This window comes from Nycticebus coucang, chromosome 1 (assembly GCF_027406575.1).
Source record: "Nycticebus coucang isolate mNycCou1 chromosome 1, mNycCou1.pri, whole genome shotgun sequence".
NCBI classification, from domain to species: Eukaryota; Metazoa; Chordata; class Mammalia; order Primates; family Lorisidae; genus Nycticebus; species Nycticebus coucang.
Genome location: NC_069780.1, coordinates 66,448,448 through 66,472,951, shown reverse-complemented (window position 1 = coordinate 66,472,951; position 24,504 = coordinate 66,448,448). Strand labels below are relative to the sequence as shown.

The 24,504-nt window shown below is 34.7% G+C and overlaps 2 protein-coding genes across 4 annotated transcripts in view; both read left to right on the top strand.

The window, feature by feature from the left end:
* CLGN (calmegin) overlaps window positions 1–24,504 on the top strand; it is a 68,158-nt gene that overhangs the window by 26,385 nt on the left and 17,269 nt on the right. For all 3 annotated transcript variants that reach the window (XM_053581985.1, XM_053581996.1, XM_053581990.1), the window contains exons 3-10: window positions 662–735; window positions 1,389–1,447; window positions 3,686–3,827; window positions 7,723–7,804; window positions 9,531–9,723; window positions 13,771–13,960; window positions 22,256–22,369; window positions 22,482–22,632. In XM_053581985.1, coding sequence (XP_053437960.1) covers window positions 662–735; window positions 1,389–1,447; window positions 3,686–3,827; window positions 7,723–7,804; window positions 9,531–9,723; window positions 13,771–13,960; window positions 22,256–22,369; window positions 22,482–22,632 — 1,005 coding nt within the window. The remainder of the gene's footprint in view (window positions 1–661; window positions 736–1,388; window positions 1,448–3,685; window positions 3,828–7,722; window positions 7,805–9,530; window positions 9,724–13,770; window positions 13,961–22,255; window positions 22,370–22,481; window positions 22,633–24,504) is intronic.
* LOC128579829 (glutathione S-transferase A4) lies at window positions 19,909–20,751 on the top strand. Its single transcript, XM_053582007.1, has one exon. The coding sequence runs from the start codon at window positions 19,914–19,916 to the stop codon at window positions 20,580–20,582; it is 669 nt and encodes a 222-aa protein (XP_053437982.1). The 5' UTR covers window positions 19,909–19,913; the 3' UTR covers window positions 20,583–20,751.

Here is a 24,504-nt window from a genome sequence, read left to right as displayed (position 1 = left end):
AGTTTTGTCATATGTAAAATGGGTACCAGATAGTACTTCTCTCACAGAAGTATTAATAGGATTAAAAAAGCCACTATATCACTACCAGCACCACTGCCGCTGTCACCATTATTATCACCCTAGTAGCTATCACTTAAAAAGCACTTGAAACAATGATATGCTAATAATTGCCTTGCTCTTGCAATGCTATCTTCATGGAATCCTTTTCTTCTCTGAGTCTCTAATCTCTGAAAATGATATCATTATCTTTTAGTCACCTAACAGTGAAATTTAAAGTTAATTTTAAACTAGTCTGTATGTTTACTAAACTTTTCATCTTATGTGCTTGTGACATGCCATTTCTTTCATTTCTAATGAGTTTTATCCCCAAATAGTGTCACTTGTTAGAGTCCTTTCAAGACTACGAGAAATGTGTCATAGTCATGAGACCCTCTCTATTTGCTTTCTCCCATTCCTCCTCTGTTAGAAGGGTCAGTGTATCCAGTTTGTCATCATGGTATTTGTTTTCTTGTATCTTTTCATTACTAGAATATAAAGTTTTCAACCCTATTTACATTTGTCATCTTACATCTATATTGCTATATGTGCATTTTGTACTAGCTTTTTCACTAGGGAGATTATTTAAGATGAATAACTAGACTTTTTAAAATCTATTTTCTAGATTAAATATAAGACACCAAAACCTATAGGAGAAGTATATTTTGCAGAAACGTTTGATAGTGGAATGTTGGCTGGGTGAGTATTCATTCAAGGGCATATTTTCCTTGATTTGATTAGCTTTTTCTTTTTAATTAATGGGTTTTAGCCTATAAAAATTACCTCTACTAGAGATTTACAAAAAAATTTTAAAGTACTTCATTTGACAATATAAAACATTTTTGCTATTAATAGAAATGTTTAATTTGAATAGTTGTTCATTTATACAAAGAAACAATACAAATGAATTCTGGGTGTAAAGAGAAAACATAGCATTTCTTTATTTTCTAGGACAGATTAACAATATCGTATGTACAAATTTGAGTTAATGTCCCATCCTAAATCCTAAATGAACAATAAAAGTTAATTTTTAATAAGATTATTATGTGCCAGACAGGGTCGTAAGCAGATAAGTACTGTATTTATCCGCCTTTTACAGGTGAAGAAACTGAAGCTTAGTGTGCCTTACCTGTGATCAGACAGCTGAAAAACTGCAGATTCCAAACTGGTTTAACTCTAACCTTGCAATATTACTTACAAGTATTCTTACTTAGCCTCTAAATATTAAATTATCTTTGAAGGAAAAGTGACTTTGTTGGGTAATCTTCTGTTGTGTTTCTAATATGCATTATCCCTATAAATGGCTACTTTTATTGTTAATGATATATGTGTGTTTTTGACTTTACCTACAGGTGGGTCTTATCAAAAGCGAAGAAAGATGACATGGATGAAGAAATTTCTCTATATGATGGTAAAATATTCATTTAAATGTTAGATATAACCAGTATGATCCAAAGTTTACTATTTTTTGAGTTATATTTCTGTTAAATTGTGTTGGCTGGAGGCCCCCATTCTGCTTCACAGTGAGATGTTCTGTCTCGTATTCTTCCTTAATATTTCTGGGAAACCCTTTCATCATTTCTGGAAATATCATTCCTTTTAAAATTATATTCTTTCCTTAAAATTCCTTTTCTGACTTTTGCATTAGTTTTCTAACTCTAATGTACACAGCTGAATTTTCACTCTACTGCCCTTAAGTCTCTTGCATTCCCTGAAGTAGTACTTCCCAGACTGCTGTTCTCTGCAGTTTCACCGGCACACCTAGATCAAATTACAATTTTGGCAAGCTTCTCCTTAGCACAGTGGTTCTCAACCTTCCTAATGCCGCAAACCTTTAATACAGCCCAAAGGGGTCGCGACCCACAGGTTGAAAACCGCTGCCTTAGCAAGTACAAACCAGAAGACAACTCATGAGAACTATAAGGTGGGGCTACTCTTGGAGCTCACATCTTTAGGCCTCCATTCATTATCATATGTCTGGTGTGGATTTTCCTCAGGTTTAGCTGTAGAAAAAAAAAAAGTTCTACATCAGGGGCAGCGCCTGTGGCTTAACGGAGTAGGGCGCTGGCCCCATATGGTGGAGGTGGCAGGTTCAAACCCAGCCTTGGCCAAAAACTGCAAAAGAAAAAAAAAAAAATTCTACATCAGAGGTCATATTATCTCCTTTAACAGGATTACCTTGGAGTATGACCAAAGAATTTCTTTCTTCTAATCTTAAACTAGCTGCCTCAATTGTTATACCCTGAAGCAAGATCGACCTCTTCTCGAGGTCACTGATAGTGGAAATTCCCTCCTTCTCAAAGGACCTCATACTCATAAATATGTTACCTTGTGCTCAGACCCCAACAGGCCATTATTTCACAACAAAACAGGTAACAGCTTGTTGGATGTCAGCTGTCTACTTTGTTTACGTAATTTCAGTTTTAATATAAGATAAAGAATATGCCTGCCTGTTTCTTCCTTTGCAAACAGTGTTCTCCATCCCACGGAATATCTTTTGTGTTTACATATGTTTAAAAAGATCACTACCATAGGCACAGAACAAACAATACTACATTCAATTTAAATTCCTTTAGAGAAAAAAATAATTTTCTTCAAAAAAGCAGTGAGTCTTCAGAAATATCTAATACTGCTTAAAATATAAAATGTCCACATAAATATAATATCAAACAGAATGCTTCAATTCAAATATCTATGTTTAGGTACAGCATTTATTTAAGAACAGTGGGTAGATAAGAATTTGCTTTACACTTGTGTTTTGAAAGAATCCACTGATAATTATAAAATTAAGAAATGCTCTATCTTAAGGGTAAGTTTTAAGTCTTTATTTTTTACTAGACAAAATGGCTTTTAGATTTAAGTGCATTTTTCCCCCAATGTAAATTTAATACTCAAAAAATCAAGGAAAATCAAATATCTTAGGGCCTGAGTTTGGTCTGTTGTATCATTCACATTAAATATTCAAGTAAATAATTTTTTTCAAGTCATTTCAACAAAATATAGGGAGGTTTAACTGGGCATGCAAATGCAGAGTGCTTTTAAATTCCACATGATTACCAGACGTCACTGAAATACAAGCTACTGGAACTGTGGGTGACATTTTCTATGTGTACTTAACTTTTTGTGATTTTTGCTATTTTACTTTATCAAAAAATTAAGGACTACCAGGAAGCCAGATTAGTGGTTTCTGGCTGACTCTTTGCTGTTTCTTAAAAGCATCTTTGAAAAATATAGATTCTTAAAGATTCAGGTTCTGAAAATAGTCTTTTGGGTGTTGATAATAGCAGTGTTGTGTACATAGTGGTTAGTTGAGACCAATATCAGATAGCCTGCCGTTGGGGGAGAGGGGACGGTGAGTGGGTGCAGTAAGCTGTCACCTATATGGCCCAGTGTAGGGCTATATACTACACCTCCTGGGTGAAGGGTTCAACTGCAACTTGGACTTTACCTAACAAATGCAAACAATGTAACCTTATATTAATCAGAAATAAAAAAATAAAATAAAATTTTTATTTTTCCCAAATCAGCCTTCATGGAAAAAAAAATTGTTCACAATTGCTGATAAATAATTCTTAAGTGTTTTCTATTTTAGTTAATTTGCTTTGCTTTATTTTTATTTATTTATTTATTCATTTTTTTTTTTTTTTAGGAAGATGGGAAATAGAAGAGTTGAAAGAAAACCAGGTACCTGGTGACCGAGGACTGGTATTGAAATCTAGAGCAAAGCATCACGCAATATCTGCTATATTAGCAAAACCCTTTATTTTTGCTGATAAACCTTTGATAGTTCAGTAAGTTTTGTTATATTTTTAGAATTCCTTTTTTGAATTTTGCATTAGTTTTTACTTCTGAATATGGCTTGTATTTTGATAATAAATATAAAAATCCAGATTTTCCTTTTCAGTTTCACTTAGTGAAATATACAAATGCCCATATACATACAAACACACCTTTCCTTCAGTGAAAAGCAGGTTAATAATAAAATTACATAGTATTATTGTAATATATAAAATTCTACCACCATAATATATATAATACATAGTGAAATCATGTTTGTTTTATTTTTTTAATTATATTCTTTCCTTAAAATTACTTGCTCTCAAGACAGTAAACTCAGTATATTTAGAATAGAACCATAAAAATGCCATTAAACCAGTGATAAGAGTCAAAGGCAGCACATTCATTTTAAAAAGAAATATATATGTACACCAGTGTCTTTCAAGAATTGAATTGACCCCTTTTAATGTTCCCCTGTTCTCACTGATAATCTCTCCTTTTCCAATATTGACATAAATTAGTAATGCTGCTTGTATATGTAGAGTCATAAAGTCAGGTATAAATTTCTGAAGTTTATTTTCCCTCTATTGCTATAAAACCAAAATAAATCCAGGCAGACACAATTCTAAAACCCCTAAAATTATAATAACAAATAAAGAAGAAAATGTATAAATGTTACTTTCTAGTTTATATCAGAAACTTTGGCTGTCCTAAGGTAATTACAGCATGCAGAAATATCAATAACTGTATTATATCACTCTAGAACCCCTTCAGTTATTTGTTAACATGTTGCTTTATAGAGTAACTAAAATGCCATCATGTGTTTTTGAGGTTTTGGAAAATGTGACATTTCTTGTAATTGGCTTAATATTCTACTTGCGATGCTTTGGCTCAGTCTACATTAAGTCATTTTATGAATTTAAGTCATTAAGTAATGTCAAAGGGTACATGACCATTAGTTAAACTAATTTAAAATATTGGTTGGGATTTATTTGAGATTGATATTTGAATTTGAATTAATATTTATTAGGATTAATGGTAGAATTTGGTATTATTTTGTTTGTTTTTTTACCCTTGAGAGTTTGAAGGTAATCTCTTGAAACTTACTGAATATAATATCACTTTCCATTGTGCCCTTCTGTGGCTTAAATGAAAGGATAAAGGAAAATAATAAAAAATTTAACTTCTCCAGAGTAAGGTGTTTCCAATTTAGTATTTTCAATGAGTCAGTACTAGACAACTGAGGAAATTGATAGCTTACACAAATAGCAAAGATTAGAAAATAAGTCTAAAAAATTACTAAATAAATTGTGGAATGATTATCCTGAAAAACAAAAAGAAGAGCCAAGAATTGAAAGCAGTCTTTCTATTCAAAGAAGGAAAGTGAATATTTGTCCTCTCTTAATATTGGTAAAATTGGCCAAATAAAGTGATGAGATTTTATATTAAAATACTGTACATTTAATGGATATGTAACTTTACTCTAAAGTTGCTTTTTCGAAATTGTGTACATGTTAATATGTATTATGTGTTCATCTCAATTTTAGAAAGTAAGACTGGATAGATAAGACCTAAGAGACAGAAAGCATATTAGTTTTCTATCTTATTAGCCCATTGAAGACTTTCAAGATTGTATATTTAAAAACCTGTTTGTTTTATGTGTCCTAAACATGTTTGAACACGTAAGTTTATTTTTCCTCCCTAGCAATAATTACTACTTCATGGAACAGTTTGGGAAATGATACTGTAAAGAAATTAAGGTTAACATGTGCTCTGCCAGCTCTGCGCCCGTAGCACAGTGGTTATGGTGCCAGCCACATACACCGAGGCTGGCGGGTTCGAACCCGGCCCAGACCAGCTAAACAACAATGACAATTGCAACAAAAATAGCCAGGCGGGGCAGTGCCCATGGCTCAGTGGGTAGGCACTGGCCACATACACTGAGGCTGGCGGGTTCATGGCCGTGCCTGTAGTCCCAGCTACTTGGGAGGCTGAGGCAAGAGAATTGCTTAAGCCCAAGAGCTTGAGGTTGCTCTGAGCTGTGATGCCACGGCTCTCTACCAAGAGCGACATAGTGAGACTATCTCAAAAAAAAAAAAAAAAAAAAAAAGTTCTCTGCAACTTGAAGTTGATCAGCAGTCAAGTTGTAAGACCAACATTTTATTTATCCTCTAAATTATTTATATTAGGTACAAGTTAATGATTAGAAAACTCTGAAAATCTGTAATGTAAAAAATGGACAAAGTGATTGAATCTAGGCACAATAGCACAACAAAGCTAGGGTCCCATTTATAAAGCCAGTTTGCAAAATTGTTCCTCATTCTTTTTCACAGAAACCTTTGTCCTTAGATAACCTATAATAAAACAGATCTTTAATTCACTTCATATGCCACGTCTTCTACAGTATAGTCTTTAAAGATTTAATTAAGTTCATGAAAAAAATTTTTCAGCTCTTGCTTAAAATAAAAATAAGGCTTTGAGGAAAACAAACTTTCTTTCCTTCATTTAAAAAATGATAAAGAGCAAAAGATTATCTTCTGATGAACACAGAATCTAATAGTTTCTGAGCATGCACTTGCCCATCATTGTGCATGATACCCTTTCATCATCGGAACAGTCCTTTGAGGTGTAGGTATGGATCATGGCTCTGTATTACAAATGACTAACTAGATACTTAAAGCTTAAATAACTTGCCCTTACCCAAGGTGTCCCTTAGGGTAAGTGGTAAAACAAAGACTTGATCTTAACCAAAAGACCAAGAAGCGGGACAAAATAAAGACTCACTGTCAGGTCTTTCTAACTTCAGAGCGCATGCTCCTAACCACTGTTGTGGAGAGCTTGGAAAATAAAGCATAGCAGAAGGTGCAGAGGAAAGCCCCATAGTCTGGGAAGTCAGAGATAATCACTGAGTAATTTTATTGTTTGTTGGGGATTTTTTACCACAAAATATATATACTAGTTGGGTTCAAACTGTTAAAATTTTATATGCTATTTTTTTCATCTTGTCACTAAAATTTCTTCAGAAACATTTAAAACTATTATCCTTTATTAAAATGATCACTTTCCAGTTGCTGCCCTAATTTTCGTCTCTTTTTGTGTTAATTCATTTAACGAAATCATAACCTTTTTGTAACATCCACTTCCTCATTTATTTTTGCATATACTTCATCAATTTACAGAATATCTCTACTGGATGTCGTTTAATAGGTCTATGACTCATTGTCTTAGCAAGATGTATTTCCTTTAAGAAAATAAAAACCAAAAAAAAAAAAACTTAGCTCACGTTAGTGCACACTTTTACCTGTTATTGTAATAAAATTTCCAATATCGCCTGGGTCTTTAGGTCTGAAATACTCTACATTATTTATTGAGGTTATGAAATCTTTGCTGGAGCTATTTAATTGAATGTACAATTTATTTAACACAAATTAGGTATAGCTGAACTTAAAGGCAACTAAGTAGTGAACTCTTGATATCTAAGATCATTAGCAATTTCTTAGAAGTCTCTTCTTATGGCCTTTGGTTTTTTTGTTTGTTTGTTTGTTTGTTTAGTTTATACATACATATAGTGCCTACCTTATCAGAATTTGAAATTTCCTGGTATAGTTTTAGTCAAAATATCTTATTCTTAGTTTATCAATTTTGGCGGGAAAAATATTTGAATAAGTTGATTGGGTTTTTTATAGCTGATTATATTCATTCTACTTTTAGTAGTTTAATGATGTATCTTTTATTGCAGTGGCAGATAATTTCTGCTTATTTCTTATGGATTATAGATATGATTTATATGAGCTTTCTGGTAATGTAAAACATGTATGTTTAAATTAATCAAGAGTAATAGATTAGATTTTAAAGAACAATTAGAAAGTTTTATTTATCAGAAGTATGGTTCTTTTTCCCTTCATTTAGATATGAAGTAAATTTTCAAGATGGTATTGATTGTGGAGGTGCATACATTAAGCTCCTAGCAGACACTGATGATTTGATTCTGGTATGACATTTTCATATTTAAGAAAATCTTATTAAAGTTAATAAGTATTTTTAAGGAATAATTAATACTGAAAATTTCATTTCAACTGAAATTGAAAAAGAACTTTGAATATCTTTTTCCAACATTTTACATAGCTTTTACAATTTGCCTTCAAGTTTCATATAAAACTGTTAATTCGAAGGCATCAATTTTGTAATCTTTATAAACATAAAAAGTTTACCATGTTAAATAAAAAATGGCATGGTGCTTAGAAATGCTCTTGAAATATCATCTTAGAGTTATTTTCTTGAAAAAATAAGAATCTTCAATTTGTTTAGAGAAGTAAGATAACAGAGCAAAGCAGTAAAATGAAATGGCCACAGAACCAGATGAAAGACTGAGGCCTGTTCAGGGGTTGGAACCCACAGAAAATATCTAATGAAGTAGCTTTCTATAATTCTAAGAGGTTGTATTAGGAGCATGTAGAGGTTATAGCAGTCTCCTATAGGAGGCTTTGTCAGGGTCTCTGCCTATATCAGAAATGAGATAAGTGAGACTTCAGAGAGATATTTTTCAGAGTGCATGGCTGTGTATCAGCTATGAAATGTGGATTTAAAGTTTTTCCACTTACTATTCATGTTAGCCTCATGTGAAGAGAGGCCATCATAGTAAATGTTGAAACTCTTGTTTTAGAGGTTGTAAGATAATGAATGATCCCTAAAAGTAAGACAACAAAAAATCTTCTGCCGGGTGGTGCCTGTGGCTCAGTGAGCAGGGCGCCGGCCCCATATGCCGAGCGTGGCGGGTTCAAACCCAGCCCCGGCCAAACTGCAACAAAAAAATAGCCGGGCGTTGTGGCGGGTGCCTGTAGTCCCAGCTACTCGGGAGGCTGAGGCAGGAGAATCGCCTAAGCCCAGGAGTTGGAGGTTACTGTGAGCTGTGTGATGCCACGGCACTCTACAGAGGGCAATAAAGTGAAACTCTGTCTCTACAAAAAAAAAAAAAAAAAAAGATCTTCTGCCAATTATTTGTGTAAGTAATCTGATTTAATGTTATTTGATTAACTTGGTAATCCTCAGAGAAACCTCATAAGGTAGGTACTGTTGTCACCTCCATACTTCTGAAGTGATGGAGTAGAGGTGCAGAGAAGTTAAAAAATTCCTTCATTGCCATGTAGAGCTAGTGTAAGTGGCAGTAGAGTGTTTGAACCCCAGCACCTGACTCCAGACCTCACGTGAGGCTCTTAACTACTGTGTCATGCCACATAAAGAGAAGTTACTAGTAATAAAACAGGGAGCTTGTCTTTGTGTCTGTTTCTGTGTCTGAATTTCTTTTCATCTTATGCCGAAGAAGTCATTTTCTGGAATTTCTTGAATAATAGTGATGGATAATCATTTTAGTCTTCAGGTCATAAGTATACTTTCCTCTGATGCTCCATTCTCTCAATAACATATCAATACAGATTTACATAAAGTAAATGAAGCTTATTATGGTGCTGCTAGGGTGGGTTTAGCCTCTGTCTTACATCTTCAGGAAGGAAGTAGTATGTGTGTGTAAGTTTTTTAAATCTACTTTGAAGTAAAATTTATCATTTTCCCACATCCTTTATTGTCACTTGTGTTAAATAATTCTTTGTTGAATTATTATTAAATATATTTTTGTAAATTCTGCCTATTGGATAAAATAGAGAAATTCAATAAATATTCTGTAATTCTGGACTAATCCCAACACTGATCTCTCTTTGAAGGAAAACTTTTATGATAAAACATCCTATACTATTATGTTTGGACCAGATAAATGTGGAGAAGATTATAAACTTCATTTTATCTTCAGACATAAACATCCCAAAACTGGAGTTTTTGAAGAGAAACATGCCAAACCTCCAGATGTAGACCTTAAAACATTCTTTACAGACAGGAAGACTCATCTTTACACCCTTGGTATATCCTTTTAATTCATTCATTCATTCACAACTATTTGCTGCTACCTATATATTAATGGCAAGTGCTTTAGAAGAAAACAAACACTAATCCTGCCCTTAAGGAGCTTATCTCTTTTAGAAAATAGAATGTGCATAATGACAGCACAGGTAGAAAATAATATGAGAGATGGAGATGTGGTACAGTTAAGACTTCAAAAACAATATTATCTAATACTTCCAGCTTGGAGACTTAGAGCAAATCTAGTGAAGATTTTATTTGAACTTGTCTTGACTTGTAGATAGAATGTGGAGGACAATGGAGAAGAGGACATGTTAGGTACTGTGACAGTCGACCTATAAAAAACAGAAGACTAAAAAATAAAGAGGAAATCTTCTTTAAAACCAGGCTGAAAAGTTTAGACTTTACTCTCTAGGCCATTGTGATTATTTTGATGGCTCATGGCACATACTTAACTTTGAAAGGAAAAGCATTGAGCAACTAAATATTAATATACTTAAGTAAATAAGTTGAATAGATATGGGGTAGAGGTACATTATAAAGGGTTCTGTCATTCTTGAGTACACATGGTTATAGAGCTTTGGTCTACTTATCATTACTTAAAATCACAGTGGATCAGAACCTAGTAGGACATTTTGACGTGACTCTATCAGCTTCCTTTCTCAGGTCTCAGTTCCATTCAAGAGGAAGGTATGTTGATTTCCTTTCCAAAGGCTGCAGCTGCAGAAACATTCATTTTATCTGCTAAGGCAATACCCTTTTTATCTTTAATATCAGATATACCATCATAAAACTTTTTCTGGAACATAGTAGTGGACATTTCAGGGAAAACCAAATAAATTAGATATAATGAGAAGGTAAAATGAGAACAAAACAAATTAGCTTCATTTGACTTTGTACAAACCTGGTCAAAGGAATTTAGTAATATAAATCAAAGGCCCTAAGAGGTTTATGAAGTCTGACAATTAAGTTCATGAACTCATCCTAGAAAAACTACTGCATACCTCATTGGTGAATATCACTGCAGTCACCTTTGAGTACTCCCCTTCCCTCAGGAAGCTGTGCACCAATGCCCGTGGCTAGTCCACTCTTCAAAGCAATTTTGGAACTCTTTTTCTGAAATGACCATCAGAGACATCATCATATTTACCCTTTATGTCCTGGATGTCATCCATTAACATGTCTTCCTTTGAATATTTCACTTATCTTGAGTAAAGAAAAAAGTCATTGGGGGCCAGATGAGGTGAGTAGGGAGGGTGTTCCAATACAATCATGGAGCAGTGAGACAGTGCCATGTGAGCTGGTGCATTGTTGTGAGGCAAGGACCATACCTTTTCATGCCAAGATTTTCAGTTATGATTTTCCTGCCTGTTTCTCTATTGAAGTTTATTTGGTCTTCTGTGCTTCTCACAGTCAGTCGATGATTTTGATGCATAATATGACGAATTTTTACAATGTTTTAATCAGTTCTGCTCGTTTTGCCCGTGCTGACCTCTCTTCATCAGTGACACTTTCTTTCTCCTCAGAAGAACATTAAATTCATTTGTATACTGCTGTTTTCTTCATGGTATTATCCCCATAAACATGGACTAAGATGTCCCTGGTTTCACTTCCACTCTCGTCAACTTTAACAAGAAATGTAATGTTTGTGGCTCTAATTTAAGCTTTGGCATTCTTAGTGGTACACAAAAACACACAACAACAATGAATGCTTCTCAGCAAGACACCGCCACGTGTTGACATGAACATAGATGTCAGACCCTGAACTAAGATTATGAAACCTTACCAGGTTGTTTGTATGGGTGCTGCCAACCTAAACACACGGTGGCAAGTTCACAAACTTACTTGTCAGACTTCATATGTCTTCAGAAACCACAATTCCAGAAATCATCCAAATAATTTATCCAAAATAAATAATCTAGAAGAAAGAAAGTAATTTAGGAGTGAAACTATACTGAAAATTTGAAGCAACCTAAATGTTACAGTTAGGGGATGTTTCTGTCTGTTACTAAGATGGTAACAATAAAAATATTTAGCAACAGGGAGAAATGGTACATAATATCAAAACGAGGAAAGAAAGCACGATTCAAATCATCATCATCATCATTATTATTATTATTTGCAGTTTTTGGCCAGGGCTGGGTTTGAACCCACCACCTGCAGTATATGGAGCTGGCGCCCTACTCCTTTGAGCCACAGGTGCCGCCTGCAAGATTCAAATTAAAGGCACAATTCATGATGGCCTCTAGGCAAATTGTGCATGCAGATAGGGAAAGGCTAGGAAAAAAGGGCTAATTTTCATTAATCACTTGACATCTTCCATACTTTATGGTTGGCACCTTGTTTGGAACCATGCTGGGGTAGTTAAGGTGTGTTTTTTTGCCTTAGTTTAGTTAAATAACCTGTCCTTGGGAACAAGTAACTGGTAGGGCTGGAATTTGAATTCAAGTCTGACTTTTAAATGTTTTTCTTACTATTCTACACAAAAATTTTGATCCTTGTGCTGGGATTACTTACTTTTTTCTTTTAAAGTATCTTTCTGCAATACTATTATATTTTTGTATTATTCTGTAGTTATGCATAGTGCCTTTACAAACTTTATATGATCCTACATAATTCAATGTCTTTATCGTAGATTCATTTAAATAAAGTTTTCTAAATGAAAAATTGTTTGGCCAAAGATTTTAAGCAGAGATTTTTTTTTCCACGTATGTGTCCTTTGACATGTGCATTTTTATTTTAACAGTAGTTTTTAAAAGTTGATTTCACTTGCAAAGTTTATTCAGAAAACTTTCTTCATAAGATTTTTCTCTTTTTTGGATAAGGAAAGATTTAGTCTTTTTTGTATTTAGTATGTTACCTTTAGCTTTACTTTCAATCTTGATTTTTTTCTTTCATTTTAGTAATCTTAGCTGTAAAATAAGAGGAAATGGGAGAAAAAAGAAGGGAGAAAATATTGAATGTGGCTTTGCTTTATTTGAGTTTGTATATAAATTACATTATTTGATTTTGATATGAATAATTTGGCATTTCTGTGACTGAAACCTCTGGACATTGTTATTTCTTCAGAGGCCATAAATATTCAGAAATATTTCTTTAGAAAATAGTAGCCCACTTAACTAAGTCAGAATGATCCTGATGACTCCCTAACTTCTTTCACTCACTGAAAGTAATGTTAGGCATCTATTTTCATCTATCATTCTTCCCAAAGATCCAAATTTTATCCAATGACCCAATAGTTACAGGAGGAGAGGTCTTTTTGTCATTACAAAGGATATTGGGAGTCCCTTTATAACATTTTTGACTTGGGAACTTCTAGAGGGCTAGAGTTTACCTTGAAACAAATATGCAGGTAAGTATAAACTTGAATATTTTAAATCACCAATAAAATATTTAACACTGAAGTATATGAATCACCAAATTTGAAATGCCAATGCCAATGAACCCTCAAAAATTTCTACCAAATTATAATATATCATTGTTAATTTTCTGATTTCGGTGGCTGGACTGTGGTTATGTAGAAGAATGTTCTTGTTTTTAGGAAGTAGACAATAAACTATTCAAGGGTGATATTTATGAGGTCAGTAACTTACACCTAAATGGCTCAGGAAAAAGTCGTAAGGTTTTTCTAAGTGTACTTGCAACTCCTTAAGTTTGAGATTGTTTCAAAAAATGTAAAAGTGCTAAAGAAAATTGGGCTATATTCTGTAACTGTAAATGAATGAAGCTGACTGGTCATGAGTCCCAAACAGAGCTAGCTTTGGGCATTTTTTATTTGAGACATAATGGAGCATTCTTATTAAAAATTCAGTTCTAAACAAAATTTTTATCTTAATTTTAGAAAAATACATATGTAAATATATTTCATATATCTAGTGATTTCAGCATGTTTTGATTTAATACATTGGTTATTCCTTTGTTTCTGGTTGGGAAAATGGGAAAAAATGTTACCCATGAAGTTTAGGGTGGTTTCATTATTTAGAACATTGTCTTTAAAATGTCTATTAAAATGATAACCATAATATCAATATTTAAATTGGTTTTTAGTGATGAATCCAGATAATACATTCGAGGTATTAATTGATCAAATAGTTGTAAACAAAGGAAGCCTGCTAGAGGATGTAGTTCCTCCCATCAATCCTCCCAAAGAAATTGATGATCCCAATGATAAAAAACCTGATGAGTGGGATGAAAGAGCAAAAATCCCTGATTCTTCTGCCGTCAAACCAGAGGATTGGTAAGCAAAGAATTCAGTAGCAAAGCATTATTTGACATATTTAAGTCATGAGACATAAAATATAAGTGAAGTTTACAACCAATGAAGCTTAAGTCTTCTAAATATCAGAGCTACTTATTTTGAGTATTTGAGGTGAAATATTTCCTAAAATGAATTTTTCACTTCCCTGCTTTTTAAATTTCTTTCTTTTTATTTTATTTTTTAATTTTGTTGTGTTTCCAATATATGTCTACTTTTCATGCCTTCAGTGCTATGGGGGAAATTTTCATGAATCTAAAACACCAACACTTTAATTCTTTATAGTATGTGTATGTGTATGAATAACATAGTTGCAGTCTTTTTCAGTTATGATAACTTGATCTTAAAGTAGCCTTGACATCTTATAGAACTATATAGATTCACTCGTACCAACCAGTGTGCTTAACCTCAAATTTTCCACTAGCTTAGTTTTGTATTGTTTCCACTCTACAGGATTATGAATATTTTCCTTGAAAGAAATATTTTTGGTTCCTGAGTTTCCATAGCTTAAGTTCAGATAATGAGAGATATCTATATCTCTCTCCATTTTCTGAGGTATTCTTTGTTCTTCTAATATATTTTCTAAGTTCTCTATGAAGATCTTGTTTTCTTTTATTCCTTTATTATTTTCCTACTGATCAGGTAGCCCTTAATTACGGTTTTGATAAGCAGATATCTGTCTTTTTGTATTGAACCCACCATATTATCTGTTGCTATGTCACAAATTACCCAACAATTTAGCAGCAAAACAACAAACATTTATTATCTCACCTGGAATCTGGGAGTTGCTTAGCTGAAGGGTTCATGCCCTCTCATGAGGTTGCATTGAAGCTACCAGTGGCCAGAGCTGTAGTCTCCTGAAGATTGACAAGGGCTGGAGGATCACTTCCAAACCTGCTCAAGTGGCTCTTGACAAGAAGTTTCAGTTCTTTTCTTTTTTCAGATAATGCCTATAATTTTTTTTTGGGGGGGGTTGTTGTTGTTGTTGGGGATTCATTGAGGGTACAATAAGCCAGGTTACACTGATTGCATTTGTTAGGTAAAGTCCCTCTTGCAATCATGTCTTGCCCCAGAAGGTGTGGCACACACCAAGGCCCCACCCCTCTCCTTCCTTCCCTATCTCCGCTTTTCCTTCCCCCCTCATGACCTTAATTGTCATTAATTGTCCTCATATCAAAATTGAGTACATAGGATTCATGCTTCTCCATTCTTGTGATGCTTTACTAAGAATAATGTCTTCCACTTCCATCTAGGTTAATACGAAGGATGTAAAGTCTCCATTTTTTTTAATAGCTGGATATTATTCCATGGTATACATATACCACAGCTTGTTAATCCATTCCTGGGTTGGTGGGCATTTAGGCTGTTTCCACATTTTGGCGATTGTAAATGATTGACAGAAAGAGAATTTAGAATACACATGATGAAAACAATGAAGTTTCAGTTCTTTTCCCTGGGCCTTTGTTTAGGTCTGCTCATGACATAGCAAATGGCTTCTCTCAAGAGGAGGAGAGAGAGAACCATCACAGAAATTGCAGTATCTTTCATAACCTCATCTCAGAAGTAACATGCCATTATTTGAACTGTATTCTACTAGTTACATAGATTAACTCTGGTACAATTGGGAGGGAACTGAATAAGTGTTTGAATATCAGTAACTACATAATAATAATTTAAAAGTTCTGCTCTTAGTTAACTGAGAAAGTTTTTTTTTTTCCTCCATGATTGAGTGTTGAATTTTGTTAAATACCTCTTTTGCGTCTATTGAGATGACTTTTAGTTTACTGAGAAAGTTTTTTTCTCCATGATTTGTTGTTGAATTTTGTAAAATACTTCTTTCGCATCTATTGAGATGACTCTATGGGGTTTTTTCCTTTATTTTCTTAAAATGGTAAATTATATTGGATGATTTTTCTAGTGTTGGACTGACCTTGCAATATCCTTGGTTAACAAATATTAACCTTTTAAGATTTACTGGGTTCTAATTGCATTTTTTCCTCTTAGATTTCTTGAGGTATAATCTCTATACAGTTAAATTCATTTTAGAGATACAATTCTGTGTTTTGATAAACATATTGAATGATGCAGCTGTCATCACAATCATGATACAGAACAGAGTTTTTCAACCTTTATCTTACAGCACGCTTGAACCTATACTTAAACTTTCCATAGCACACTTACATTATGTTAATCAAAGAAAAAAGTGAAAAATAAAAGAATATACTTACTGTGCTTTGAATTTTTTTGAAAATAATTTAATTAATGATCTCTAAAATTTGGCATTACAAAAGTAAGATCCTCTCACAGCACACCAGTGTGCCGTAGCACACCGATTGAAAATCAATGATAGAGAATATTTCCATTATCCCAAAAATGTCTCTCATATCCTTTTTTTTTTTTTTTTTTTTTTAATTTGGCTGGGGCTGGGTTTGAACCCACCACCTCCGGCATATGGGACCGGCGCCCTACCCGCTGAGCCACAGGCGCCGCCCTCTCATATCCTTTTATAATCAATTACCTCCTTATCCTTAACCCCTAACAACCACTGATCTTATTTCTGTCCTTACAGTTTTTCCTTTTCCATAATATCATATAAAATGGAATTATATAATATACGTAGCTTTTGTATCTGGCTTCTTTCATCATTATGCTTCTGAGATTCATCTGTGTTGTTTCATGTCTCAGTAGTTTACAGGGATATTTCTGAATGTGTTTATTCACATGTTGATGGAAATTTTGGTGGTTCCCAGTTTGAGGCAATTACGGATAAAACTGAGATAAGCATTTGTGGACAGGGCTTTGTGTGGAAATAACATTTTTCTCTGAGGGAGCAGTTACCTAGGAGTGAGACTGCTGAATTGTACAGTAAATACATGTTTAAATTTACGATAAACTGCCAAACTTTTCCAGAGAGCTGTACCGTTTGCATTCTCATCTGTATTGTATAAGAGTTCCGTTGTTCTGCACTGACAACATCTCTGGCTTTGTTCTTGTTTTTCTGTATGTTTGTTTTCCTTTGGAGATATCCTCTTGTAGTTTCAGTTTGCATTTCCCTAATGACTAATCACAGTGAGCATCTTTTCATATATAGTAAAATGTCCATAGTTGACCACTTCCCTATATTGACCACCTTCGTAAGTTGACCATTCATATTTCTTTGATGAAATACCTTTTCAATTTTATTCATTTGTCATAAGTTTTTTTTATGTTTTGAAAGTATGTGTGTTCTGGATACATATTTTAGTTATCTATTACTATGTAACAAATCACTTCAGAACTAAGGGTTTAAAACAACATTTATTATCTCGCAGTTTCTAAGTCAGCTTAGCTGGGCCCTCTGGCTCTCAGTCTCTCACAAGGTTGCAGTTAAGGAGTCAGCTGGGAATATGTGAATCCTAGTAAAAGTGGAATGTAAAGGTCTTAGCAAAATAACTAAGAAAATGCCACGAAAGCTATGTTAACTAGTGTGATGAAAATGTGTCAAACAGTCTATGAACCAAGCGTATGGTGCCCCATGATCATACTAATGTACACAGCCATGATTTAATAAAAATAAATAAATAAATAAACAGAAAAAAAAAAGGAGTCAGCTGGGACTGTAGTTGTCTTAAGGCTCAACTGGGGACAGACACATTTTCATTGTCAGGTAGTTTTGAGAGGATGTAAATCCTGAAGGGACTGAATTATTGTTGTTGGACTGTGGGCCTCATTTCCTTACTAGGTATTGGAGAGAGTTTTCCCACATGGCAGAGTTCCTCACCTTTCCGTAGAGTAGCTTACAACATCCAGCTCTTTTTAGCACATGAATCAAGGAGTAGAGGAAGAGAAGGAGTGAAAAGAACATGGTTAACAGGTTTCTCTAAAACTCCATGCCTACCCAGAACATGTGATTATGGTCTTGTTTGGAAATAGGGTCTTTGTAAATCTAATCACGTTAAGAGGAGGTCATGCTAGAGTTTGATTTAATTGGTGTTCTAAGAGGAACATTTGTACAAAGAATTACATGTGACAAAGGAGGCAGAGATGAAGTGATACACACACAAGCCAAGGATGCCAGGGATTGCCAACAATCACCAGAGGCTAGGAAGAAGCAAGGAAGGACCCTCCCATGAGCTTGGCCCTGCCAACAGCTGGGATTTTGGACTTCTGTCCTCCACAACTATGAGACAATAACCTTCTGTCATTGGAAACCACTCAGTTCTTGGTAAGTTTTTCCCAGAAAGCTAATTCATGTCTTTATAATTTAATCTCAGAAGAAACATCCCCTCACTAATTTTTGTTCATTAATAGCAAGTTATTAGGCCCAGCCCATACATGGGTATACATTACCAGAAGATAGGAATCACTGGAAAACCATTTCAGAAATAGTTTACCTCACACAAGACTACAGTCCTGACCAACACCTGGTTTGCAACCTGTCCCATACCCTGAAGGAGAGGATCTAAGTCAATTGTCCCCAGGTCCTTGACCTACAGAAACTATGCAATAATAGAGATGCTTACTTTCAGGCCCTGAAATTTTAGGGTAATTTCTTATGCAGCAATAGACAATTGATACAGATAAGTAGTATACAAATATTTCCTCTCAGTCAAGGACTTGTCTTAATTTTCTTTTTTTTTTTTTTTTTTCAATTGTTGGGGATTCATTGAGGGTACAATAAGCCAGGTTACACTAATTGCAATTGTTAGGTAAAGTCCCTCTTGCAATCATGTCTTGCCCCCATAAAGTGTGAAGTTTAAATTATTCATGAAGTCCAATAGGTTGACAATTGGACTTTGATAATTCAGGCTTTTAGTCTTACCAAAGAAATCTTTGCCTAAATTAAGTTCACAGTGATTTTCTTTTTTTTTTTTTTCTTCTAGAGAAATAATTTTCACTAAAACTCTGTTCTAATTGTTCTATATGGTGTGAATTATAAATCAAGATACAGTAGGCCCCCCTTATCTGTGGAGGGATATGTTATAAGACCCCTAATGGGTGCGTGAAACTAAGGGTAGCACCAAACACAATAAATATTATGTTTTCTTTCCTATACACACAAACCTATCATAAAGTTTAATTTGTGAATTAGGCATAGTGATAGATTAACAACAATGCAAGTTATAGAGCTTGCATTGCTTCTAATGAGAACTCGGTTGTTATCTTTGCTGTCGTTTACCTAATATGTCATTTGTTCTTAGTTTGGTTTTAAGATTCATTTATCATTATCAGTTTTCAACAGTTTGATTTTGCTGTACCTTAACGTAATTTTCTTATGCTTATCTGATTTGGGTTCTTTGAGATTCTTAAAATGTGGGTTTTTAGTTAGTATCAAATTTGGATAATATTTGGCCATTATTTCTTCAAATATTTCTTTTGGGGAACTCCCCTTAATTGTGTGTTAGACTGCTTTTGATTATCTCATAAATCTTTGGAAATATGTTCGTTAATTTTAAACTATTTTCTTTGTGCTTTATTTTAAAAATTGTCTTTTCCTAGTTCTTTATGTTCTGTAAACATTGAGGTTACTGCCTGTTGAGAACATACAGTTCCTGGAAAACCAAAGTGTTGACTTGTTAACTTTCTTTCAGTCAAGAAAGATACTGATTAGTAGTGAAAATGTCTTTGCCTTCAGGCAAATAGTATAATAGGGAAGTAACTTGTACAAGGTAGGAAGAGAAGTCTGGGTTTTAAAAAAATAAATAAAAAGTCACTATCGGTTAATCACTTTCATGCATACCTTCTGGCTCTCAGAAATGGTAGGACTACATACTTCCATGGAGGCTTTCTAATATTGCTTCAGATATTTTTGTCCATAAAGAGTATGTTTGCCTTTAAATGAGAGAAACTGCACTTAACAACCTCATTCTGATTGGTGAAATGTATCAGAATTTGTTTTAAAAATTGCTAAAAGACATTCGTGAGACACAGCCGAGGAGAGGAGGAGGCAGGAGTCATGTCAGCCAAACCCAAGCTCTATTACTTCCATGGCAGGGGCAGGATGGAGTCTATCCGCTGGCTGCTGGCTGCAGCTGGAGTGGAGTTTGAAGAAGAATTTTTTGAAACAAGAGAACAATATGAAAAGTTGCAGAAAGATGGACGCCTGCTTTTCGGCCAAGTGCCTTTGGTTGAAATTGATGGAATGCTGCTGACGCAGACTAGAGCCATCCTCAGCTACCTCGCTGCTAAGTATGACCTCTACGGGAAGGACCTGAAGGAGAGAGTCAGGATCGACATGTACACAGATGGCACCCTGGATCTGATGATGATGATAGCAGTGGCTCCCTTCAAACCCCCTAAAGAAAAAGAGGAGGCCTTGGCTTTAGTGGTGAAGAAAGCTAAAACCCGCTACTTGCCCGTCTTTGAAAAGATTTTGAAAGACCAAGGAGAAGATTTTCTCGTTGGCAACAAATTCAGTTGGGCAGATGTGCAATTGCTGGAAGCTATTTTAATGGTGGAAGAATTGGATGCTTCTGCTCTTTCTGACTTCCCTTTGCTAACGGCATTTAAAACACGTATCAGCAACATCCCTACAATTAAGAAGTTCCTGCAGCCTGGGAGTCAAAGGAAGCCGCCCCCGGACAGCCACTATGTTGAAGTAGTCAGGAACATTCTGCAGTTCTAACGACAGCAGGTCTCCTGATGGCAGGAGTGACAATCTAATCACAGCACCAGCACACACCACCCATAGTGAATAACAGGCAAACTGTAGGTTCTAGGGGCTAAGAGTCTGAAAAGAATAAGCCATGCTGCCATCAGTGGCAGACACTGAATAAACGCAATATAAAACCAAAAAAAAAAAATTGCTAAAAGAAATACTCCATTAAATTTTAACCTCTGGTTACTCAGAGCACGTAGAGATTCAAGATAACATCAGCCAAGTATATGTACAAGTCTGTACATTTATAGAGTTGATTATTTCACTATGTTTTATAACTGAAGTTTTGTTTGGAAGATCATGAAGTTTGTTTTAAACTTCTACTTTTTTATAAAGATGAAAATTATATTAGCAATTCTGTTTATATTTTATGTTTAGGTACTTTAGAATTTATTTTCTAAGTTATTTTTTAAAATAAAAAGGAAAGTTTTTAAAGAACTATATTGAAATTGGGAATAAATTTCCAAACATGACATAAAATCCAAAATTCATTGAAAACAATAAGTACAACTACATGAAAATAAATGATTTGTATATGGCAAAAAAAGACATGAGAAACTGGAAAAATTATTTTCAATTCGTGATAAAGGGCTAATATAAAGGTAATGAACTAGGAAAAATAATTTTTACATATTTATGTTATTAAACATTAAAAGTATAGTGAAATACCATTTTTCACCTATCAAATAGGCAAAAATTTAAAAGTTTGGTAACACTTTTGGCAGGGATAGTGGAAAATAGATATTTTTATATGATGCTTATAGAACTGGAAGTGGAGTATACTCTATACAGAGGATAATTGGAAGATAATGATAAAAATTTTAAATGTACATACTCTTACAAATATATATATTTCAGGATATTTATTATAGCATTATTTGTAATAGTAAAATTTTATTTATTGACTTGTAAAGCAACTCTATGCTTTTATTTAGTTTGGGTTTTTTTGTTTGTTTTTGGTTTGTGCTCTGTTGCCCTTGGTAAGAGTACTGTGGCATCATAGCTCACAATAACCTCAAAGTCTTGAGCTTAAGTGATCCTTCTACCTTAGCTGGGACTACAGGCACTGGCCATGATGCCCGACTGATTTCTCTATTTTTAGTAAAGTCTATTTCTATTTTTATTAGAGTCTCACTCTTGCTGGTCTTGAACTCCTGAGTTCAAGCAACGCACCAACCTTCAGCTTCCAGAGTGCTAGGATTATTGGTGGGAGCCACTATGCCTAGCCTTGAAATAGTAAAATTTTAGTACAAAATTGTGCCAGCTGTTAAGAAGGAAGCAAATATATACGTACGTGTGTGTGTGCGTATGGAGCTCTTAGAACAGACTTGACACATACTAGGCATCCACTATATATGTGTTGATGAGTTGACTGAGTTTTTAAGTGGCAAACACAGTTCTAACATACATACATAGAATACTATCATTTGTATTAAAAAATAATATAAACACGGATGCGTGTACGCAGAGAACACAATAGGGAATCTATTGTAGAAAGGGCCAAGTTGATGAAGGATTTAGTAGTAAGCACAAAAACAAAAAGGTACGAAATAATTTTATGGTATCTTCTAAATTTTGTAACATGCATTTTTAAGCTTTTTGAAGTAATTAGTGATTAACATAAAATGCTATATTTGCAGGGATGAGAGTGAACCTGCTGAAATAGAAGATTTAAGTGTTACTAAACCTGATGGCTGGCTTGATGATGAACCAAAATTTATCCCAGATCCTACTGCTGAAAAACCTGATGACTGGTAAACAATCTTCATCTTCAAATGTTAATTTTAAGTATTTCTTACTTGTGTTTTTGTTAGTAGCTTATATGACTGACCTGAGACTCTATTTGTTTTGTTCTAATATCTTAAGGAATGAGGACATGGATGGAGAATGGGAGGCACCTCGTATTCCTAATCCAGCATGTCAAGTTGGGTGTGGAGAATGGAAACCTCCCATGATAGACAACCCAAAATACAAAGGAGTGTGGAAACCTCCAATGATTGATAACCCTAACTACCAGGTAATAATCACTTGTTTTAATTCCTTAGTAAAGTTAAAAAATGTGATATTGTCTTTCATATATATAATTATTAATAATATATTAACTTCTAGAAGTTTGATTTATAATCTTTTGTTATTTATTTTTATTGTTAAATCATAGCTGTGTACATTAGTGCAATCAAGGGGCACAATGTGCTGGTTTCATATACAATCTGAAATATTCTCATCAAACTGTTCAACGTAGCCTTTGTGGCATTTTCTTAGTTATTGTATGTAGACATTTGTATTCTGCCTTTAGTGAGTTTTGTCTGTACCCATTCTAAGATGCACCGTAGGTGTGGCCCCACCCATTACCTACCTCCACGATAACCTCCTCCCTCCCTTCCCTTCCCTTGTCCCTTTCCCCATAGTCTTGTGCTATAGTTGGGTTATAGCCTTCATGTGAAAGCTATAATTTAGCTTCATAGTAGGGCTGAGTATATTGGATACTTTTTCTTCCATTCCTGAGATACTTTGCTAAGAAGAATATGTTCCAGCTCCATCCATGTAAACATGAAAGAGGTAAAGTCTCCATCTTTCTTTAAGGCTGCATAATATTTCATGGTATACATGTACCACAATTTGCTAGTCCATTCATGGGTCGATGGACAACTGGGCTTCTTCCATGACTTAGCAATTATGAATTGGGCTGCAATAAACATTCTGGTACAGATGTCTTTTTTATATTGTGATTTTTGGTCTTCTGTGTATAAACCTAGTAAAGGAATTATAGGATAGAATGTTAGGTCTATTTTTAGATCTCTAAGTATTCTCCAAACATCCTTCCAGAAGGAATGTATTAGTGTGCATTCCCACCAGCAGTGTAGAAGTGTGCCCTTTTCTCCACATCCACGCCAACATCTCTGGTTTTGGGATTTTGTTATATGGGCTACTCTTACTGAGGTTAGGTGATATCTCAAAGTAGTTTTGATTTGCATTTCTCTGATGATTAAGGATGATGAGCTTTTTTTCATGTGTCTGTAGATCGTGTGTCTGTCTTCTTTAGAGAAGTTTCTCTTCAGGGCAGCACCTGTGGCTCAGTGAGTAGGGCACTGGCCCCATATGCCAAGGGTGGCGGGTTCAAACCCAGCCCCAGCCAAACCGCAACAAAAAAATAGCCGGGTGTTGTGGCGAGCGCCTGTAGTCCCAGCTGCTCGGGAGGCTGAGGCAAGAGAATCATGAAAGCCCAAGAGTTAGAGGTTGCTGTGAGCCGTGTGATGCCACGGCACTCTACCCGAGGGCGGTACAGTGAGACTGTCTCTACAAAAAAAAAAAAAAAAAAGGAAGTTTCTCTTCAAGTCCTTTGCCCACCATGAGATGGGATCACTTGTTCTTTTCTTGCTAATATGTTTGAGTTCTCTGTGGATTCTGGTTATTAAACCTTTATCAGAGGTGTAACCTGCAAATATTTTCCCCCATTCTGAGGGCTGTCTGCTTGCTTTACATACTATATTTTTGGCTGTGCAGAGCTTTTTAGTTTGATCAGGTCCCAGTAATGTATTTTTGATACTGCTTCAATTGCCTGGGGAGTCCTCCTCATAAAATATTCACCCAGGCCGATTCCTTTAAGAGTTTTCCCTGCACTTTCTTCTAATATTTTTATAGTTTCATGTCTTAAGTTTAAATCTTTTATCCAGTGAGAGTCTATCTTAGTTAATGGTGAAAGGTGTGGGTCCAGTTTCAGTCTTCTACAGTTCCCCAGCCAGTTCACCCAGCACCATTTGTTAAATAGGGAATCTTTTCCCCACTGAATGTTTTTAATTGGCTTGTCAAAGATCAAATAATGGTAAATAGATGGATTCATCTCTTGGTTCTCTATTCTGAAACAGACAACTACTTCTCTGTTTTTGTG

Excerpts from the sequence above, each read along its gene's own strand:
- LOC128579829 (XM_053582007.1), top strand. The coding sequence starts at position 19,914 with ATGTCAGCCAAACCCAAGCTCTATTACTTCCATGGCAGGGGCAGGATG.